This window comes from Pseudorasbora parva, chromosome 18 (assembly GCF_024679245.1).
Source record: "Pseudorasbora parva isolate DD20220531a chromosome 18, ASM2467924v1, whole genome shotgun sequence".
In the NCBI taxonomy this organism is placed as follows: Eukaryota; Metazoa; Chordata; class Actinopteri; order Cypriniformes; family Gobionidae; genus Pseudorasbora; species Pseudorasbora parva.
This window is the reverse complement of record NC_090189.1, coordinates 25,112,752-25,135,211: the sequence shown is the minus strand read 5'-3', so window position 1 is coordinate 25,135,211 and position 22,460 is coordinate 25,112,752. Positions and strand designations below refer to the sequence as shown.

At 39.2% G+C, this 22,460-nt stretch overlaps 1 protein-coding gene across 11 annotated transcripts in view; it reads left to right on the top strand.

Moving 5' to 3' along the window:
• nrg2a (neuregulin 2a) overlaps positions 1–22,460 on the top strand; it is a 121,034-nt gene that overhangs the window by 59,092 nt on the left and 39,482 nt on the right. For all 11 annotated transcript variants that reach the window (XM_067424414.1, XM_067424413.1, XM_067424411.1 and 8 more), the window contains exons 2-3: positions 1,310–1,475; positions 2,741–2,859. In XM_067424414.1, the coding sequence (XP_067280515.1) occupies positions 1,310–1,475; positions 2,741–2,859 (285 nt within the window). The remainder of the gene's footprint in view (positions 1–1,309; positions 1,476–2,740; positions 2,860–22,460) is intronic.

Below are 22,460 nucleotides of genomic sequence, written 5' to 3'. Positions count from 1 at the left end.
TCCATAAAGGCACTAAAACCTCCATCTCACTACAGCGGCTGTACAATAATGTTACAATGCAACGAAAATAGTTATTGTGCGCACAAAAATCAAAATAACGACTTTAACCACCAAGTTATTGACGTGAACTCGACACATGTGCGAGAATATGACGCAGCTCCACCGTTCGAATACATGACCCGGAAGGGGAGGAGCGCCGCTATCACGGGAGTTCACGTCCGAGACCTACACGGAAGACAATAACTTGGCGGATAAAGTCATTATTTAGATTTCTTTTTTTATTGCGCACAATAACTATTTTCGTCGCATTGTAAAATTATTGTACAGCCGCTGTAGTGAGATGGACTTTGTATCGATGTTTTTAGTGCCTTTATCGTTCTTGTGAGTAGGAATGTACTGAATGCCAATGGAGGCCTTTCTGAAGCCTTTCTCAGCCATCATCTTTCAACAAAAATATCTTCATTTGTGTTCTGTAGATGAACGAAGGTCTTACAGGTGTCCAACGACATGAGCGTGAGTAATTAATGAAATAATTTTCATTTTTGGGTGAACTAATCCTTTAATTCCATTTTGTTCTCAAACATTAGTGTTCAACATGTTTTACACGGCTTGTACTGAAGATCATTGACTTTTAGGGGCTTGATTGGGATTACATCTGTGATTGGATGTATTTTGTTGCTTATAAGTTTAGGTGATTTATACATTATGTAAGATGTCGTCACCAAATCACAATTTCTAGGGTTTCCTTCTTATGAGCAAGGAAAGAACGCCATTGTGAGACAAATACTGTTGATTAGCTATATGCTAAAAACAAAGCTAACTTCAACTACTTACGAGGACACTTTTTAAAATATATAATTAATTATTTTCAATCAAAGCAATGTTTTGGAACAATACAATGCATGATCAATCAAATAAACTGCTGTAAACTAGAATACACATTTATTTGTGTGTAACTGAGTTGAAAACATAGAAATGAAAGTTGAGTTAGTAGTGTTGCTAACATAGTTAGCTACTCACCAAGAGGTGAATGGCGTTGTTTTTTTTAGTGTGTCCACATATGTTGTCAAGTTTATAACAGCGAAGTGCTGCATTGATCCCTGAGAGCAGAGAGAGCTCAGCGCTGGACTGCCTCACACTGCCAGTGTCTCTGGTGACATCATCTGGCCAGCTAAGAGACTTTTCTGGATTTTTCTCTCTCTCTGCGTCCCTCCCTTTCTTTTCTGCTCCATCACTGACTGCATCAACCCTACCGTTGTTATAAATAAGAAAGTACTGTAACACAATATTCTTTCTTTCTCTTGTTCAGCTGCTGCTCCTACACTGAAGCATATGAGGAATCGTGTAACGGTGGACGAAGGAAGCAGACTGATTGTGAAGTGTGAGGCCTCAGGCAACCCCACCCCGGAGTATAAGTGGTACAAAGATGGCGCTGAACTGAAGAAGAGCAAAGAGATCAGAATCAGGAACAGCAAGTGAGTCAGCATGTCCACTAGCCCACACCAGCAGAAGCCAACCTTCAGTTCTAGACATATATCAGAAGTTCTCAGAGTAGATTGTGACCTTTTCATGATGAGACAAGAGCTTACATTGGACAATGTACTAGAGACTGCCTGTGCTCTTATAATTAAAGGGAAGTGCTTCAGCACACATGTCTATTATATTGTTAATAACATGATTAAAGGAATGGGTCACCACAAATGAAAACTCTGATGAAAATAATTTTATTCATTTAAAATGATCTTAGCTGGTTCAAGTTGGTCTTGCCTCATCTTTGTGGGCAAGTTAGTCTCCCAAATTGAAGCCTGTCCAAATCCTAGGTTGGATCCAAAGCCTGTCCAAAAAAGGGTTTAGCAGGGATTTATTTCATTTTTATTTCAAAATGATATAACAATGTCACAAATAAAAAATAATACATACATATATACAATTCCTAAAGGAAGTGTATGTAAGATTGTGGCCAAAGCTGGTACTGCAATCACTGTAGAGCGGTGTCTCCCTCTCCCCCTCCCCCCTGGCTCGAGGTTGCCAGATAGGCTGCAGGATCCAGCAGGAACGTTTGTTGCTGCAGCTGTGGTAACTAGAGCAGATCTGGCAACCCGGATGCTGAAACACTACTGACTTTGTGATTGGTGGATAGGTGGAGGGTGGAGCTTCAGGCCAAAACACAACATGATATATATGACTTCTATATATAACACAATTCATTGTACACATTTATGATCCATAGCTGCTTCAGTTCTCTTTGATCAGGGGTAAAGTTGACCTTTGCAAGAAGGTAGATCTCCAGTTACAAGATTGGGCACCCCGATATAGAATATGAATATGATAGAGTTGTGATGCTTTAAGATTCTTTAAAACCCATTATTAGGGTTTAATTAAAAAAAATACAGGTTTAGAATGACAAGAAAGGGAGCAAATAATTTCTGAGAGATCTAGGCACTGCATTTGATTGACTTGAAATTCTACAGGTAGACATCATAAAGAAATGATTTAAGGGGTAAAGGTGATTTTTGTTTAACTTTAATGACTCATTGGCAATGTTCTTTACAAAAATAACCACCTGTGGCATTGCTACACCAATGTGAAGCTCCTATATAACAAACCAGCACACTGTCATATGGCTCTCTTCTATCTCTGTTTATAGAATTGCAGGTTTACTCTGCAGAATTTCTCCATCTTCCATATGTATAGTAGAATCCTTGACTCTTTTCTTAATTTCTTTGTCTTCTTCTTGAAGGAAAAACTCCAAAGTTCAGATCGGAAGTGCAAAGCTGGAGGATTCTGGAAATTACACATGCGTGGCAGAGAATAGTCTGGGGAAAGAAAACGGCACCAGTACAGTGCAAGTACAAAGCAGTAAGTACAATTTTGTTTAAAGTAGTGGATGAGCATGGTGTACAACAGGAAGGAAGACAAGAGAGTTCTTTGCTGATTGTCTGCCATTTTTGGCGAATGGCAAATGTGTATTGCTGGCAATGTGCTGTGATGAGAGATGAAGATGTGTACGTGAAGATCACAACACGGGCAGAATGCATGTTTACGTCAGGCTTTTGCGCATATCTGTAAGTGCATAGTTGGCTGCTTCCAAGCTGAGATTACTCCTGGTATCTTACCTCTCATAGCAAATCTAGTTTAAGATGGTAGCTGGGTTTTGGAACATGGTAGCTAGTTTCTAGCTGGTCTAAAACATTTTTTTTTAGTTGGTTGGGGACTCACCGTGTTCTCAAATCTAATTAGACCACCCTGGTATGAACAACTGATGTCTATTTTGTTGCTGATCCATGATGGTCTACTATCCTAATGACTAACTAAAAACCAGCTACTATCCCAAGGTGGTCAAGATCATGTTCTAAAAATTTTGCAGCAGGAATGACTTAAACATCACATTCCTAAACTTTTTTACTTTGTGCATTTTGAAGTTGCGTGTGGAAGTTAAGAGCAGCAGGAGGGTTGGGAGAGGTGCGTGCTTATGTGTGTTTGTGTATGTTTCACTCTGATTGTTTGTCGGCATGTCAGGCGCCCCAGAACAAGTCTCACAGTGTCACGGCAGCCAACTTGTGCGCGAACACACACACGCACACGCACACACAAACACACACAGATACGAGGAAGGTGGAGGCAAGACCAAGCCCATCGGAGGTTGTGCGGCCCCAGGCTCGGGGACGGGCCTGCCCCCAAGACGATCCTCATAAACCGAAGGCAAAAAAAATAGAGTGCAACATAGATCAACAACCTGAATGAGGCCACCACCAATGAAGCGCTCAAGTGCCCAGGGGAGAAACATAAATCTAATAGCTTAGGAAATACCGTCGACTGATTGTAGACTGTTTTCCCAGCCTCCTACATTCTGACTGTGCAGAAAAGGGCAATTCTAGGGTTTCTGTCTCAGGGGAGATCATTCCCCACCTGAGCAGGAGCTGATGTGAGGAATATTTCTTGCCTTTAATGCAAGAGGTCACAAGTTCAACTCATGCTCAAAAAATTATAATTGAAATAAACATTACAATTGTTTTTAACGAGACGTGAAGCCACATTGTGAGATATAAAGTTGCAATTGCAAAAAGTAAAGTTGATTTAATCTCGCAATTATGGGACACTTTACAATAAGGTCACATGAGTTAATGTTAGTTATTGGTGAGTAAAGGTGCAGTAAGACATTTTTGGTAAACGCTGTTGATGTTTGAAATGAAACGATGTTTGAAAAAAAACACGTACCTACCCTAAAGGATCACAACCCTATCTCCGCCCCACATTTACATACACGCTATGCAACGCAGGTAAAGACTAAGGCGCAATTTGCTGTGCCTGCTGCCCGAGGGTATGATGTCATAAATAAGTGAAAGCAATTTGTGCTACTATGATAATTCAGGTCAAATGTCTACTTGTTATTTAGCTCCTCTACTCCTTTGATGGCAAAGTCATCCCCTCCATAGCCCAAAACAAACACCGTTTTCACAAATATTCAAAGTAACAAATACAGTACAAGATTAAGAAGTTATGGCTATCACTAACAGCGGAACCAAAAGAAAAACAAATTATTAGGAGCATGTTCTCTCACTTTTCAGACATCTTTTGGGAGCTGATGCTTAGGAGGTGGAGGTCCCAGGATTATACTAATAATAATAATGCAAATGAACAAACAAGTAAATATAACACAAGTATATATATTCAAGCAAAAGACAGCATACTTTAGGTCTGTGAAACGCAGCAAAACCGACATTAGACCTGATTGACAAAAAATGTGTTTTGGTGCTCAGCAGTCCGATTCACTTTTCAACTGCATTTAAAAAAAAAAAAATGTTTACTGCACCTTTAACAACTAACAATACTTGTTTCATCTTCGTTTGTTTGTTCATTTGCATTATTATTATTATTATTATTATTATTATTATTATTATTATTATTATTATTATTATTATTATTATTATTATTATTATCCTGGAATGTCTAAACCTCCTCCACCTCCTAAGCATCAGCTCCTAAAGGATGTCTAAAAAAAGAGATAACATACTCCAAATATGTTTTTTTCTTTTGGTTCCTCTGATAGTGATTGCTATAACTTCTTAATTTTGCCACATTTGTAATTTTAGTTTGTTTAGCTGCATTCACACTGCCAGCAACTTTGTCCACCCTATTTAGTTTTCTTGCCATTAAAAGCCAAAAATGTTGTTGGGAAAAGACTGTATATCAACAAAATCAGTACATAAAATGCTTACCATTAAAGAAGAATGGCCGCCATCGCGGCTATTTATCTACATTGAAAGCGCAAGCACCAGTCTAGATTCACAAAATCATTCAGGCAAGGTGTCACCAGGTCGAGTACCACTGTATGCACACAGAGGCATATCATAAATTATAAGTGAATTATAGGTTGATTGGGACACTTTCCCCGTCATCTCAATGGCAAAAAAGTGCCCTAATCAAACGGAATTCACACTAGGAATGTTGATGACAGCAAAAATGTCTCCATCTTGCCACGACATTCCACTACAGGATGGTATGTATTTTATTAGACATGCAAGCAACACTGTTTCGATATACATTTATCAACAGAAAACGAATCACTGTTATACAGCGCAGTAGGTTTGTCCAACCCGATCTTACGGCAATTCGGACATATTTTACGAGGTGGCTAATTCGTACAAATTCGTACAATTTTTTTTTTTTTTTTGCTAAATCGTACGGATTTGATGAGTTGCCAATTCGTATGAATTTGTACGAATGACCTACCTCAAACCCGCCCCTAAACCTACCCGTCACTGGGGTTTAGACAAAACGTACAAATACGAATTCGTACGAATTAGCCACCCCGTAAAATACATACAAATTGGTTGTGAGATAGCATTGGTTTGTATTATTGATTGAATCGCTTGTTTTCTTGATTCAGTGCAAGTAAAGTTTTTACCATGCTTCAGAGATAACATAGCACAATCAGAGAGAGCGTTCTCCATCATACAGTATTTTTTTAAATTAGTTGCATATCATTTAGTCATTCTATTTTTATTAATAGGATATTTTAATATCGATATAGATTACTGCAAAATGCAACAAGTCTTTCATACTAGCGAGCCACTGAGCGAACGCACGTTTTAACATAACTTTCAACACACTCAAATGTATTTAGTGTTATTGTTTTAACCATGTAAAACAGCACTGTGTATAAAACCATAGAGTGTATAAAACAAAGGACACAGTGTCCATGATATCATCCATAGGTTTCTTTAGCCCTCACAGTTGTCATGAAGGGCAAAATTAGCTGTATTGACCAAAACCAATTTTTGGACCAGGCTGTTATTTTTTTTTCTGTTGTAAAGTATGACATTTTAACATGGGAGGTCTATAGAACTGACTTCCTTTTTGGTCTCTAGCGGCTAGTCGATGAATTGCAGTTTTAGTCAATTCCATGTTGGATTCATGAGAGAGACCGGAAGGTTGCCGCTTGGTTACCCCACATACGCAACGAAAAGAGCGGAAGCGACCGCCCGCCGCATAAGCATAAAAGGTCAGAGACCGGGGATTTGCGCAGGTCTCTCTCATTAGCATTCGCTCCCAATGACTCTCTGCACTTCCTACTTCACTGTGGCATTAACAAAACTTTAATACATTCGCTCATTCATGAACATGATTTCTGCCTGAGTCCGTCAGATTCCTTTCCATCGGCTGTGGAGGTGAAGAATCAAGACTAGAACTCCCATGAGTCCATGTCATTCATGGCATCATCAAGCTACGCCTTTGTTTTGAATAAGCAACCTCTAGTGGCAAAACTTACATATTGTGCCTTTACTAAATGTTTTAGAAGTATTTTTCATTGTTAGTTCATGTTAACTAATGTAGTTATCTAATGTTAACAATCTTTAGAAAAGACACAATCTGACTTGCTATCTAAACGTCACAATTAAGAAATGCGCAACTTTTTATGTGGGGCAGAATCAGGCAATCAGTGGCAAATTTAGTAATTAGTCATTTTAGTAACGTGATTTAATTGGAATGCAGAATATTCGCAAAAGATGCAATTGGAAAGCGCCCACCTACATTGTCTCTGGCAACTTTTATGGTGCAGATTACGTGGAGCGCTTGTACTGTTTGCGTGATACTCGGCTGAGGAGGACACGGGCTTTTAATTTATTCCAGTCGCTGACGAGATTGATTTCTTCCCGAGGTCATCAGTAGAACGGCTACTGTTGAGAAAAGCTACGCCGTTTGGGGGCCTGCGGCAGCTGTGCGCACCGGCAACTATCTGTGAATCTGCCCATGAAGAGGAACGAGAGATGGAGAGGTCGATAGGGAAAAGAAGCATTGCGTTGGGGAGGGAAAGCGGGGGAAACCGAGAGCAAAGATGGAGAGAGAGCAGCAGACTGAGCGATTAAGAGGAGGAGAGCCAGATGCTTTGCCGAGGCAGCTTTTTCAAACCAGTTTTATAATGCAGTTGTAGATCGTCGGCTCCGTCCAGGCACTCGGCCAATCGTGTGCTGCCTCTCGCTCCATCAGCCAATCAGAGCGCAGGACTCACAGGCGGATTTTAGTTAAAGCTCTAGTGGTGCACTAGTGGTATGACACAGGAAATTAATCTCTCTTTTCATAAAGGCTGTTTTTCATCACACACCTCCCTTTTAAACAACTCCAGTAAACACACACACATGCATATTTTGGCTCTTCCAGCAGGACGTTTAACAAGATAAGTGAGCTGAGTAATTGGACTCATTAATTATAGCTTATCCGGGCTGAAGTTTAATGCTGTTCAGGGGAGGTGAACTGAGGGTGTCCAGAGACCCCATGACCTTGGGACTATAATTAAGGAAGACAAACAACAGATGATTTTAGAGTCCACCCCCTTCCCCGGGGGGCAGCTTGGCTGTAAGGTTGCCTCTGAAACACTGCCGCTTCTGTCTGCACAGCGGACCTATGCTAGCTGTCTCTCAGTTCAACACCACAGCACTGTCACCCTTCACTGCCCGCTGCTCCCGTGTGTTTGTGTACGCGTCCCCGATGAAGGTGACTCTGGTTTATCAAAGCATTGTGGTGTCACAGGTCACCGGACGGGTGAAGCGGGACATGAAAAGGTCAGAAGGTTACACGCTCTTCTCCTGTGGACGAATACTTCATGGGCAAACAATTATCCCGTGCAGACAGCAGTATTAGTGTTACAAATGTACTGCACCAAAACAAGCTCAAGTCCGCCACTGTTATCTCATCCCATATTACACAATAGCATGTAGATTAATGCTCATAAGCTGAACCTCTTCATGTCCTTAGCAGAATCGCTATCAATCTGACCTTAAAGTAGCTTTCACAATGCATTTTGTTTGCATAATCTAGTGTATTGAAGGACTAAAACAGGATTTCCAATGAGAAAAAATGTAGAGGGGGATTTGTGTGGCATAAATAACAACATTAGTAATATTAAGCATTAATTGTTGTTGTTGTTATAATTAAACAAAATAATGAATAATACTATGTTATATATTATTTATATATAATTAGTTATTAAAGGTTCACTATTTAGTATTTTTGCAGTAAAATATTTAAAAACCACTAGGCCAGTGTTATATATTTTGTTCAGTTGAGTTTTACAATACCTCAAATGTTTCCAACTATTTGTAAATTGTGAGAAAATTGCTATTTTAACCAAGGAGCCGGGGACATCTGAGCATAGCGTCTGAGGGAGTCGCCTGTCAATTGCGTCATATCTGCGCTACCCTCAGTTTCCGGTTTTATTTGGCAGAAGCGCTTTACTCTTAGCAGTGTGAACAAGTGTCACAGCAGCCGCCGAGCGAACGCAGTAACGTCATAACATCATTTTAAACACACTTAAATGTATCTAATATGATAAACAGAGCTGCGTTTCCTCATACTCATGACCGGAAAAGCAAAAATAGCGCCCGGCGATTGTGTCCCATTCCATCATAATAAAAGTCCCGCTGCTTGCGAGGCGTGTGTTTTTCATCTCATTAACAATTGCTCCAGTGGCCTTGCTCCGCTCCTCAACACTCTGCCCTGCTCTGCTTCATACTACAGTAACGTTAAAGTGGGGGTGAAATGCTGTTTCATGCATACTGAGCTTTTTACACTGTTAAAGACTTGGATTCCCATCCTAAACATAGACAAAGTTTCACAAACTAATGTTGGACATTTGATGGAGTATTTCTGTGTCAAAAATACTCCTTCCGGTTTCTCACAAGTTTCGGAGAGTTTTTTTCGAGTATGGGTCGACTTGATGTTAAATAGATCAGAAGGTCCTTGTATGGGCCGTACGGGCTCTTCTCCCGGTAGGGTGCGCGCGCGTGACTAGATCGAGAGAGGAAATGCACGCCCGTAAACACACTCTCAGGTGCAGATCCAGTCGCCCGTGAACACTTATGTTGCGCGCCGCGCTCCACTTTATTCCTATGGTTGACGTCGAGCGACTTCAACGCTTCAGCACAGCATTCCGGGAAGGCAGCGCTGCATTTGAACCGATTTGAACGCAGAAATGACGGGAAGCTTCACAACATCGCTTCAGTCGCATCTCAGAGTGGATTTCCACGCCACTGCTGTCACAGGACTTTACCAAATCATACCAAAGAAGTGTGTTTTTGACGGAGCGGTCCCAGCGATAAAGGTTCGGTCCTGCTTTGGAAGCAGCCGGTGAGTAAAACTGCTTCAAATGTCTCTGCTGTTGGCTATCGTCACGTGAGTAAACATCAGTAAACGACACGATCACGTGCTTCGTCATTCAAATGCGCTAACGGTTACTCCATTGCTGTTCTCTGTATAACGTTACACTAGTCTGACGTGCAAAACCGTTTTGCTTGCTACTGTTAAGGTTTAGTTGCATACAAAAGTCCATAAACCGAATCCTGTCCTCATAAACTGCGAGTAAACACACACAAATGTTGACAGGCCACTAAATACAGTCCATACCACAGAGACGGACGTCCTGCTGTTGCTGTTTCTCCTGTTCAATTTATTTCAGCCTCAGATTTGATTCTGGATCATATCTTTTAGCTGAGATAGCCATGGGTTTCTCCACGCTTGGGGACGTCACCGCTTTGTTCGCGATCGTCATTCTTTAGCTCCGCCCACTCGATACGCCTCCAGGTGCTCGTTTTTTTCCGGAAAGACTCGGTACAGCCTATATTTCTTTTATAAATATAATAAAACTCAAGACTTTTCGGAGATATGAAGGATGCAATACTACTCTATAGGTACTCAAGATTGACATGAGATTGACTGAAACTGAGTGTTTCACCCCCCCTTTAATAATCCCATTCATAAACATGATTTCTGCCCGAGTCCTAGCCCGATTCTTTTCCACCGGCTGTAAGGTTAGGACCACATGTCTTGAGATTCTGCACTCAAACTTGGCGTCATCAAACTACACCTTTGTTTTGAATAGGCGCCCTCTAGTGGACAGAAAAGTTGCATAGTGCACCTTTAATGTGACTTTAATATGGCATTTTGTTGGTACTGCTTGAATGTGTGTTACAACAACAACAACAATAATAATGATTTAATAATGTTAGATATTATTTTTATATAATTCAAATTAACAATATTTATACTACTAAGTTATGCTAATTAACTTAATTTAGTTGGTACTGCTTGTGAAATATGTAACATTGCAACAAGTGTTACAATAATAACATTATATATTACTATATATACATAATACTATTGCTGGTTAAACTACTAAATAACTATATACTAATACTATTAATAGTCTTGTTATTATTGCTATACATTATTCATATATAATGTAACAATTATTATTATTATTATTAACTTAGAATTATTATTATTTGTAATGATAATAATTTATTATGATTATTTCTAATAATAGCATTACTAATACTACTACTAATAATAATAATAATGTATTATTATTTGTAATAGTAATATTATTATTATGAATACTACTACTACTACTATTAATACAAAAATTAAAATAATAATAATTGTTATTAATAATACAAATTATTATTATTATTATTTTTATTTTTTATTTTTTTAATTAAATGATCATGTAGGGAAGGTTTAAGATCAGTTTGGTCATCATATCAGGATTAAAAAGCTGCTCTTGTTAAATCTACAAAACCCTAAACATCTGCTAAGTGAGTGTTTTAAGATTTCAAAATCACATATTTTGAAATTGGATTCTTTGTTATTCCAGAACTCCAGGCTCGAGACGAGTCGAGGTGATTCCTCTCTTAGATCTCCTCTGTGCTGACTGCTGGACCCATTTAAGGAGGGCTTGGTGCGGTCCTCGTGCTTCAGTGTGCAGTGCACGTCACGATGCCTGTTTCTCAGCCTGTGCGTGTCACTATAGACAACTTTACAACTGGGACTTTATTTGCATAATACCTTCAGAAGTTACACACATGGATCATATTTTCATATTTTGACCTCTTGGTTCTAGTTCAAATCAAATGAAAACAGGGTAGTATTCAATTGCACACAATCAGATCATATTCAATCTGGCCAGAATCAAAGATTACATTTTCTGTAGAAAAATAGGATGATGTGAAATCCAGGCTGTGATGGTATAGATATATGATTATATTCTGGCCACAAATGGCTGTCCATCGCAGAAAAATCACGTCCCTAGGGGGCGCTGCTTACAGCCGCAGAGTGAACGAGCGGGACAGAGGGAAAGCGTGAGGTGAGAGGAATGTGTTTGATGGAAAACGCAGCTGGGCGGCCGATTGTTCCAAACTCATCAGTCATGCTGGGGCCCACCAGCAGCAATCTCTCTCTCCCTCAGCCGCTTTCCCGCTCTCACACACCAGTGTGAAGCTCCTCACAAAACTCCACACACACAACACCTGCCTCTGTGATGAAAGCCAATCCATTTCTTCTTAACTTGACTGATATAAACCATCGCTTGTCTTTAATGTAGGATTTTAACTCTGGGCATTGGACAAGCGCCAGCGTCAAACTGGGGATAAGCACACTGCCCTGTCTTTTCAGGTCTGCCGTTTCTTTCTTGTCCACTGTGAAACGGCATTCTATATAACCACCCGACTTCTCTTTCTTGTTCCTGTTGCAAAAAGGCCCTTCGTTTTTTTCTTCAAGCCAAAATGACAAGATTAACTGGGCTTAAAGGATGCTAGAAATCTTTTTGGGATGTTTGGCATTGTCTGTGTTAGGATGTCAAGTACCTGTAAGGGAACTGAAGACATTGATCGGTGTGGGTGAGCGGTACGGGCCGTGTCGACCATCAGTCAGGGAGAGTCATTGCGAGCGCACTGTATTTACAGCGAACAACTGGTGACAGCAGCCCTAATTCAGCACAAATAGGTTGGCTTTACATAACACATCAACAAACTAAAGACTGCCAAGAGCCCAAAGCTCTGCTGAGTTTTCTTTATGAGGACTGAGCGAATCTCACAAAACCTGTCTTAAAATTATGTCCCGGTCATGTGTCATCTGAAAATGTTTTTCATGTTATGGCTAATTAATGACTTGTATTAAAACTACCATTTTGAATCTAAAAATAAGGTTAAACTTCATTTGGTTACTGTGTAATATTATTTTACAACAAGAGTACTGTAGTTTTATACTTTTATTAAAGGTGTCATTGTTACAGTGTAATATTTAAGTACTGAAAAATATTAATTTACAACATTAACTTACTACACTGTAAAAAATATATCTTCAATAATTTATGACAACACGTGTTTTTACATTGTTTTAACTCATCAAAATAAATTAAGAAATGTTAAACTTTTTTTAGTTATACAAAATGCAACTCATCAGTTTAACATAATCCAAGTTGAAATAACTTAAACATCCAAGTCGATTATACTTAAAAATTTCAGGCTGTGAATGTATTTTTAATTTTTGTTATTTTTTTTTACAGTGTATAGTTTTAAGGCCTGCTCCCACCAAGAACTATATTAGCATCCACACCAGCGACAGCATCGTTCTGTTTATTCTAAGCACACACTTGTCTGTCACTTTTAATGCTCGAGCTCATTACAGCAGGATGGATTCTGATTGGCTCTCAGTGTTTTTATCGTTCATCAGCTGGATAAAATGTTCTGAAAAATTATCCCAACGACATCCTTTCTCAGTGCCGTTATAGCTGTGGTGTGAACTCTTCTATTTTCTTTAATACTGAGAATGATTTTTATAACTAAATCTTTATTGTTATTTTTTAAAGTTATCAACCAGCTTGGTCAAGACCAAGACCAGACCAGCACTCCCCAAATTCATCTAAAAGATCCATATATACTGTCTGAGAAATTAATTATCTCAATCTCAATCTCATTTATTTATAAAGCACTTTAAAAATAACAAAGTTAGCCAAAGTGCTGTACATTGGCAATACACAAAATAATTTACATAAAACACATTAAAACTATTCAAGGTAACCATATCAAAAATTAAATTTAATAACCAGATGTTTAACGCAATAAAAGGGCAGTCACAATAAAAGTCATCTCAAACTGTGTTAAAGGCCAAAGAAAAATAATGTGTTTTAAGAAGAGATTTAAAAACTAGAAGTGAGTCAGCCCGCTTGATAATTATAGTTAAAGAATAAATACAATTAGAATAGTAAGAAAATAGTGCTGCACGTTACCAATCAAATCTCCAAAAATAATATTTGTGGCACAGAAGTTGCATTTGTATTGGTACAATTACACCTTTATAAATAATGTTCAGATTCATTTAACATTAAAACTATAACTATTTAACTGTCTCGGAATCAGTATTTCAACCAATTTGTTCAAAGCTGCTGATTCATTTCATAACGAAACGTTTCCGAATTAGCCAAGACACAGTTTAAAATGTACTAACTTCTTATTTATTGAACGTTTGTATAAATCAATATCATTTGCAATCACGCTTATATTGATTAAAACAGCTCTCTTGCTCTTGTGATATTGCTTAATTATATTCTATGTTATATAAAACGATTAAATCTAAGAATTTTCAGCATTTATCTTAAATTTAGACATTTTTGAGACAATGCTGCATTGATTTTGAACCCGGCAGCACAGTTTCAAAAGAAATCACATTACAAATAAGTTATTGATTGCATTTAAGCAGTAAGTTTTGCATAATATTTTACACAAAAAAATGTTGTATCCGACAATGCACCAGAATATCTGTGATATTTTTGTGATATCTTTGAAGTTGGTCTTGAATGGTCTTGAGATACAATCCAGAGTCATCTAAGTCAAAGACCAAGACAAGACAGAACAGACTTGAGACCGAGACAAGACCAATACCTTAAAAAAATGGTCTTAAGACCGGTCTCGAGACCAAGACCGGTCTTGAGTACTACAACACTAACACACATACACAAAAACATTCATTTTGGACAAGTGAAACTAATTGAAAGTGAATTAAGGCATCACAGCATTAGATCAAGATGAATGCTTACATTTAAAAGTTGAAAAGTTAATAAAATGACCAATATGGTCATAATATATTTTGCATTTCTGATTTTGCCTGTTTTTGTTTTTTTGTTTTTATTGCATTATGATATTATTTTTTATTTTAACTAGCTGACACCAGCCCCTTTTGTATATCTACAGTATTGCATTTTTGCAACACTTTATTCCACAGTTTTTCATGTATAACAGTAAATTATATATAAATAAAAGCAAATAAACCAAACCCTTTCCTAACCCTAAATTTATAGTAAGTACGTTTGTTATCACTTAGTACTTAGTACTGCTTGAATAATTACACTGTATCGGGGTTACACTTTTTTTTTTTTTTGGTGTCTTTGTTACACTGTAATTATATATTTAAGTACTGAGTAATATTTAGTCACTACATGTTCTTACTATAGGGTTAGGATTAGGGTTGGTGTCATGTAATTATGCATAATTTATTGTTATAACTATAGTAACTTCATGTAACAACTGTTAAATAAAGTGTTATCAAATAAAGTGTAACACATGAATATAAGGTTGTTTTGCCATGTCTTAAATTATATAAAGAATGCAAACAATATTCCTAAATTAGGCTTCATTTTAGTGTGTTTTATTAAAGTAATCTTATATAATGTAATTTAATTTAATTGAAATGTAATTGTCTTTTCCTCTTCACATGAAATGTAACCAGTTTTTTTAACATGAAATTTGTCTGCAAGGATGCTACCAAATCAAACTTGTAGAGTCCAAGAAGTGTTTGAAAAACCCAGATAAATCAATTACAAATATGGATATTGCGAGAGATGTGCCCCCCTGGAGGCACATGCGTGTGTGTGGGTGATGTAGGTGAGTTTTTTTATGTGTCAGGGAGCGTGTTTTGGATTACGAAGCGTTGCCCATTAGGAGCCGTGTGTGACCTTTGACCCGGAGGGGGGGGGGCAGATTCTTTAGGCCTGTGTGTTGAGGTTTGAGGTATCTGTTCACATAAGGAATGCATATATTTCCCATTCATGCTTGCTTCTTTTAAAGGTGCTGCCCTTTGTAGTCGTCTGTCTCTCCCACTCCCCCCATGCCACATGTTGCTGGTGGTCTTGCCCACAGTATTCATTACTTCATTAAGTGTGTTTGGGTGGGGAGAGCCCCTCTGTTTTCCCCATCAGACCGGATGCTGGTATATATGTGGGTGTGTGAATGTGTGCTCCAGCGTGGTGGATTTTCTGCAGCTGGCTGTGACCATCAGAGCTGGTGCAAGACGGGCAGTGGGCTGGGGCTGCTGTTTCTGGGTGGGGTCGTCCCAGATCTGAAGCCTCACATCTAGCGTTCGCTTTGTCTGCCAGCTCGCCCCAAGAACCGCAATGCCACAATTTCACGCCCGGTAGTGTTTGAGGGCGGCCTTGTGTGAGTCCTGACAACTGGCCCCCGGGGTATGTGTGTGTGCAGGCCAGTTTGAGAAGTGTGTAATGGAGCTTCCATCCCGGACACGTTAGCCCTATGAGCGCTTGCAGAGGAAGCACGAGCCGGGAGGGATCGAGCAGGATTCGGACGAGCCTCCGATGGACCCTGATGTGTCTGTCTATCCACTGCCTGTCCTTCTGGTGTCTCTCTGTCAGGGGCAGAGCGTCGGGCTCGTATCAGGGGCTGGAGGCGAACGCTTCCCTCCGCCGCGGCCGACCCAGCGCCGCCCTCCAAGGTCCTGCTGCAGGGGAGCATGCGGAGGAAGAGCCCTGCTCCTGGTGCCCGCTCTGCTGCTCCTGCTGCTGGGACTCGGAGCCTGTTTGCTGCTGCTCCGCCGGGCTTTGATTCAGGGAGCTGGTCGTAGCAGGGAACCCGACTGGCTGGATCTCCTCAGGGGAGAGGATGAGGAGGAGGGGCTCCGCACAGAGGATGCTCCACGGATGCACGGGAGTCCCGTCTCATCCTTCCGATGGTTCCCAGAGTCTCTACCCACGCTCACCCCAGGCACGACCTCCTCTGAGCCTACCTCCAGCCCGACGAGCACCCCTGCCCTTGTCCTCACGCCGCCCAGTAGCACCACACCCCCTCTCGGTAAGTGCCCCGACTCTTGCTTGTTTACACACGCGTCCTGTTGTGCAATCACAAGCAATAGCACTCTTTGATTTCTCAGAGTCGTCTCTGAAATGATTGTGGAGGACAAGACCAGACACATCAGCTATGCGGCAGGAAGCATGCAATAGAGGAGAAAAATAAAGACCTGTTAATGAAAAGGAAAAAATACAGGACATAGTTCACTCTAGGCTTCTGTTATTCTTGCTTTTATTCTGTTTATGTTCTGGTGGACTGAGGTTAAAGAGTTCCCTCAATGGCTTTTTCGGAAGTTGGGGTTCGTGACTCTTAAACGGAGGGTTTGGCCTCCAGCCTAAAAAGTGACTGGAGAGACACGTGACTCTAAACTCACTTTTGAAGTTCTGTATGTAATATGCAAATACTGTAAGTAAATGTCTCACCTGCTTACCTAAAGCGGTCATGGAAGCATTATTTGTCTTTAGGCGTAAATATTGAGGGTTTTTTTTTTTCCGGAGGAGTTTTTTTTTCCACTGACGGGTCCAATGTCTCTTTTTACAAAGACTTAAGCAAACATCCAAATACCGGATCACTATAGCAATCACACTTAAGGGAAAGCTCTGTTTCCTAACAGGCTCGACTTTTGTTGCTGGTTTGCGTCGTTGTTAATGCAAACATGAAGAGTCTCAAGTCCGTGCTGAAGGTCTTAAAGAGATAATAGATTACACAGGGCCCTTAAAGCACTGAAGAATGCACCCACACCACAGCTGTATTCTACATTCACCGCACACATGTATTTGTTTTACTGCACATGGAACACTCTGAAAGGGAATTATGTAAAAGAGCACCATAGGATTATGTGTTACCTATAGGGATTATGGACTGTAAGATGAACTAGCTCGGCCTTATGTAATGAATATGCAGGTTAAAATGTAAAGTACAATTAAATTTTAATTTAATTAAATATATTTTTATATTGAATTTGATTACATTTTTATTTGATTTGTGCATTGATTTTGTGAATTAATGCACAATTCAATTCGGCCAACTGAAAATTTTTAATGTGATCAGTCACTTGCTGAATTCAATTGCTGAACTGAATTTTTTTTACAGTGTATGTGCAACATATTTAACGAGGCTACCGTAAAATAAAGTGTTACCAAATATATTATATAATAAAGGAAATTATTTATTTGTTTATTATTGTATTGCTTTTCATCTGCACTTGCCCTTGAGCGCACAATCATGCATACTCGCCCACAGATAAAATAACATCAGCTCCACAGTTCAGCGCCAGTCTGCGACAAAATCAAAACACCACTGACATCTGAACTCTTGTGCCCTGCAGTGCACCAAAGCTGTTGCTACAAAACTGATAGTGTGATCTCTGTTTTCTTTCTTTACTTGCTCTGGGCCATATGATTTTGTTTAGAGGCTTTTAATAAATGCAGTGGTGCACATATTAATGTGAAATTGAGAAGACCTCTCTGAAAGGCTTTGGCAACCCCTTTAAACAAAAGGGATGCACATAATGTTTTCGCATAATGGAAAGCACTCAAAAGCTGTAAGATTGCATGCTGTATAAATTGACCTATTTTGCAGTAATGGGATTCTGCTCCCAGCTGTAACAAGAGACATCTCCTGGCATGGGGGGTTGACCATAGCTTCACTATCATGATCTCTCAAGCATCATCAGCCGCTTTTTGAACTTTTTCTTTGGCTCTCAAACTACCAAGGGGTGTATCAGCAATGTGGATGTAATTTGTACACGTGGATATTATTTGTTAAGTTGATTTGGTTGTTTTATGTTTGCGGTCACAGAGACCCCAGTGATTTATATATATATAAAAAATATTCTGGAATCTTTTTCTCTTTTAAAAGAGCTTATATTAAGCCATGATTAGGCTTTGGCTCAATTAGGACATTTAAGTAGCTTTTATAAACATGCCTTAGAAAAAAAGAAAGAAAAAAAAAACATTTCTGATGTGCACCTTGAGACAAAACAATAGCACTGAAATATTTTAAGTGCAATATTTCAGTTAAAACGGCTCAAACATTGTTTTTAAGTCTGAAACTAGACTTAAAGGGGTGGTTGCATGCAATTTCACTTTAGTTAGTACTTTCACTTTAGTTTAAGTTCACTTTAGTAACTTCAGTTAGTGTGTAATGTTGCTGCATGAGCATAAACAGTATCTGCAAAGTTACAGCGCTGAAAGTTCAATGCAAACAGAGATATTGTCTTTTAAAGTTACGGCAGTTTATTGCCAACAAAAACGGCCGGTTTGGACTACAATGAGCTTCTTCCCGGGTTGGTGAAGTCATAAACCCTTGCTAGTCACAGCAGATGTGACTTCTGCCCGTAAGGGTGTGGCGTTTCCGGACAGCCTGTGCTTGGCACTTCAGCCAATAAAAATTTATGAAACTACATTTGGCCATCTAACCAATCTAAGACCATTGTGTTTTTCGGAGGGATGGGCTTCATAGAAGCAGGAAGCAAGCGAGCCGTTCAAAGGACAGTGGAGACAGCGGTGTGGAATAAAGGTAAAATATAAGACAAAATACAGCGTTAAAAAAAGAAGTATTAAGACGTTATACTGTGCCTCATAAACACAACCAAGCCTCGAAAAAAAACACGGAACCACCCCTTTAAGAAGTAATTTAGTCGTTTAAAGCCGGGTGCACACTGTGCGATTTTGCCTACGATTAATGACCACTGCAATCAAATTTTACCTCAGACGAAATTCTGGCAGTGTCAGAAGATTTGGCGCACAATCCTGCAGTGACTTCTCCTACGACGACCGTCAAATATCTCGGTTTTTCAAGACAAACTATGACCAAAACGAGAGCTAGAGATTTCTTTGTTGCCACCATTCCAGTCCCACGTGTAATGCAGTTCACTGTCACCGAACGCGTCATTCATGATGATATAAAACAACAGATGAGTTTTCTTGCATGCGTCCGTTTTTAGCGTGCCTTGACTATCATACAGTCTGACATTAATGACAACTGAGATCTTCCAGTGTGACATGGCTTACATCGGGGATCATGTTCGTACAGTCTGACAAGCAACAGTCGCAAAGGATTTAGAAAAATCACACAGTGTGCAGGACCTATTAAGTAGATAATCAGATGTTATATACCGTGGACCTCCAAGAACCCCAAAACAAGTAACATTCTTCATAAAGGACTATTGAATCATGCCATCAAGTTGAATTTATGTTTATGAACATAAATCACATGATTTGGAACGTCATCATTCTTATGTTCCACTGTTAAGTATTTTTTTAAGCTATTAAGCTATTGAGTCTCTGAGTCTGCACACAGAACACGAGGGTTAAGCCTGCAAATGAATACAAGGCGCACCTGTCGAACATCCCTACACTTATGGAATTACTCGTTTGGACTTGGTGAATGTGTCTCCAGAAGAAAAAATAAAACACTCTCAGGGAAGGGACCTCTCCTTTCATTTTTACGACTTTCCTAGAACCCTTTGGAGAGTGCAGAAAGATAGACATGTTTATGAAGCCTTCCAGATGGCCCCGTTTTGCCCCCACCCAGGCCCTCTTTTCAGTTCCTTGGCCATGAAGGATTAATCAAACTCCAGGCTTAGCTCGCTGACCAAACCCCTGGGTTTTCAAGCAGAAGAAAGTGACCTCTCATGGGAGCAGTAGTGAAAGTTGCTTAGTGCATGCCATTAAGAACTTTAGCATGTCAGGGATAGAAACATAACCTATCCAGTGAACATAAGGCTTGGAGAATGACCTGGCACTGTAGCTGAATGTAAAAAGAGGGTGAGTGTGAGGTTGGATAAACAGCAATTGTCAAGGACTGTGGTGAAACTGACCTTGTTAGCTTGGAATGCTTTGTTGATCATTTAGCGTGAACTGTGGCGTGAACATGGCTAGCCTAAGTCTGGTTTAGCGTAGCAGCATACTAATTGAGAATAGGAAACTTATAGGAAGACTTATTTTCTACTCAGCAGCTCTTTAAAAAAAAAAGATTTATTCATAAATTGTTTAAAAGCTAAACAAATGTGCGCATTTGGTTTATACTACACTCTAAAAAATTTGGAGTAAAAAACAATGTTGGGTCAAATATGGACTAACCCATCAGTTGGGTTGTTGCTAGGTTGTCTTGAGCAAATAGTAAACCCAACCGCAGGATTAAAACAACCCAATTGCTGGGTTAGTCCATATTTGACCCAACATTGGGTTAAAACAACCCAGCATTTTTTAGAGCATAGTCAAGGATTTGCTAGTTAGCACACCATGCTAACAGATGACAAAGCTTTTTTTGCCCCTTGTTTTACATTCACAGCCATTCAGAATTACTAACAAAACAATACATGTGTATACGTGTGTATATATATATATATATATATATATATATATATATATATATATATATATATATATATATATATATATATATATATATATATATATATATATAATTTATATATTCGGGCTGCCATCGACTAAAGATTTTCCTAGTCGACTATGAGTTGTTCATTTAAGCGATTAGTTTGCTAATCGTATGTGTATATTAATAAGACACACCATAATGAGCATTTAATTGCCTATGCATAGCCTAATCAATGCTCAAACATACTCATAAAGCTTGCACTGGCAAAAGTAATGATTATGAATATGTGAACATTAAAATAATTCATTGATTATCTAGTGTGTTCTGTGTTTTTGATGGCAGTGATGAAGTTGACGATGTCATCTCCACAGATTATGCACATTTCATAACGTAATCCGAGAATATTTATTTTTCAGTTCATTCAACAATAGACATTTCAAGCTTTCGATAAATGTATTTCTCATGTCTGTGAGGAGAGTTACGGTTTACTTTTTGACGCGCTCAAGTTCACAGAGACCGAGACGGCAGAAAGCGCATCCTGTTTGTTTTCTTTATTTTACTAAAGCACAACTTTAGTTATTGTGAGTGCACACAAATACAATGTATCAGTTTCAAATGACATATTAGGTGTAAATTATTTGATGAAAGTATTTTAAGTTAAATGCAAATGAACGCTTTCATGTCATGCAGTATAAACACGCTAATACTTCAGCTTCCACACTCTTGCTACTACTTAAAGTTGCTACATGTTTCAAATGATAAGCCATATTTAAGGTGGATGGATAATAAACAGACCCGCCATTAACAATCTGTCCCTCACCGACTGCGTGAGTTTGCCACAAGTTTTTTTTCTTTTTCTTCAACTAAGCGACTAAGTTGTACAACTAAGAACTAATCGTTGTAATAAAATTTTTGGCCGACTAAGCCTCTCCTAGTCGACTAATGATTAGTCAACCTTTAGAGGACAGCTCTATATATACATTATACTTTTTAAATAAAATGTATATTTCTATAGTCATTAGTAATTATAGCTGTTTGCGTTAGTGGTCACATGACATTTCCAACTCAAGTGATTGGCATAAAAAGTCTCTGGTCTTATGCTGCAAAATAACAGCATTGGATGAGATTAGATGGGAATGCTAAATGGATAGTTTTCTCCAAATAATGTTCTCAACCACCTTTCTCACACATCCCCACCCATTCTCTCTCTCTCTCTGCTTCACACATCCCCCCTCCACCTCATCTCCCTGACACATGCAGCCTCAGCAGGTATTTGTCGAGTTTTCCCAGATCTGCAGCAGACAGCTGATGGTAACCTCAGAAAGGGTATTGTACAGGTGTGTAAATGTCAGGGCTTAATTACTAATGGAGGGAGATTTTTTGAAGTGTATCACTAGACCAGAGGCATAAACATGACAGACGTTGGCAGAACTACCCCACGGGCTGCTGACATGCAAGTCTTCCTGCAGCTTTGGAAGAAATGTGTCTTATTTAAAAAAAAAAAAGATCTAGCTCTTGGAAATGTTTGGGAAAAGCCCAAATTTTTGTAATGCACAAAACTAGGAAGATAATTTAAATGTATAGCATACAGATGCCTAATTTCAGAATGTTTTGCATGCACCAGAATGCTTACTTGCTTTTGCATCATGCACGGCCAAAGTGAATATCGTATTAATATAGCCAGCTTCGCGGTGCACCCCTGTT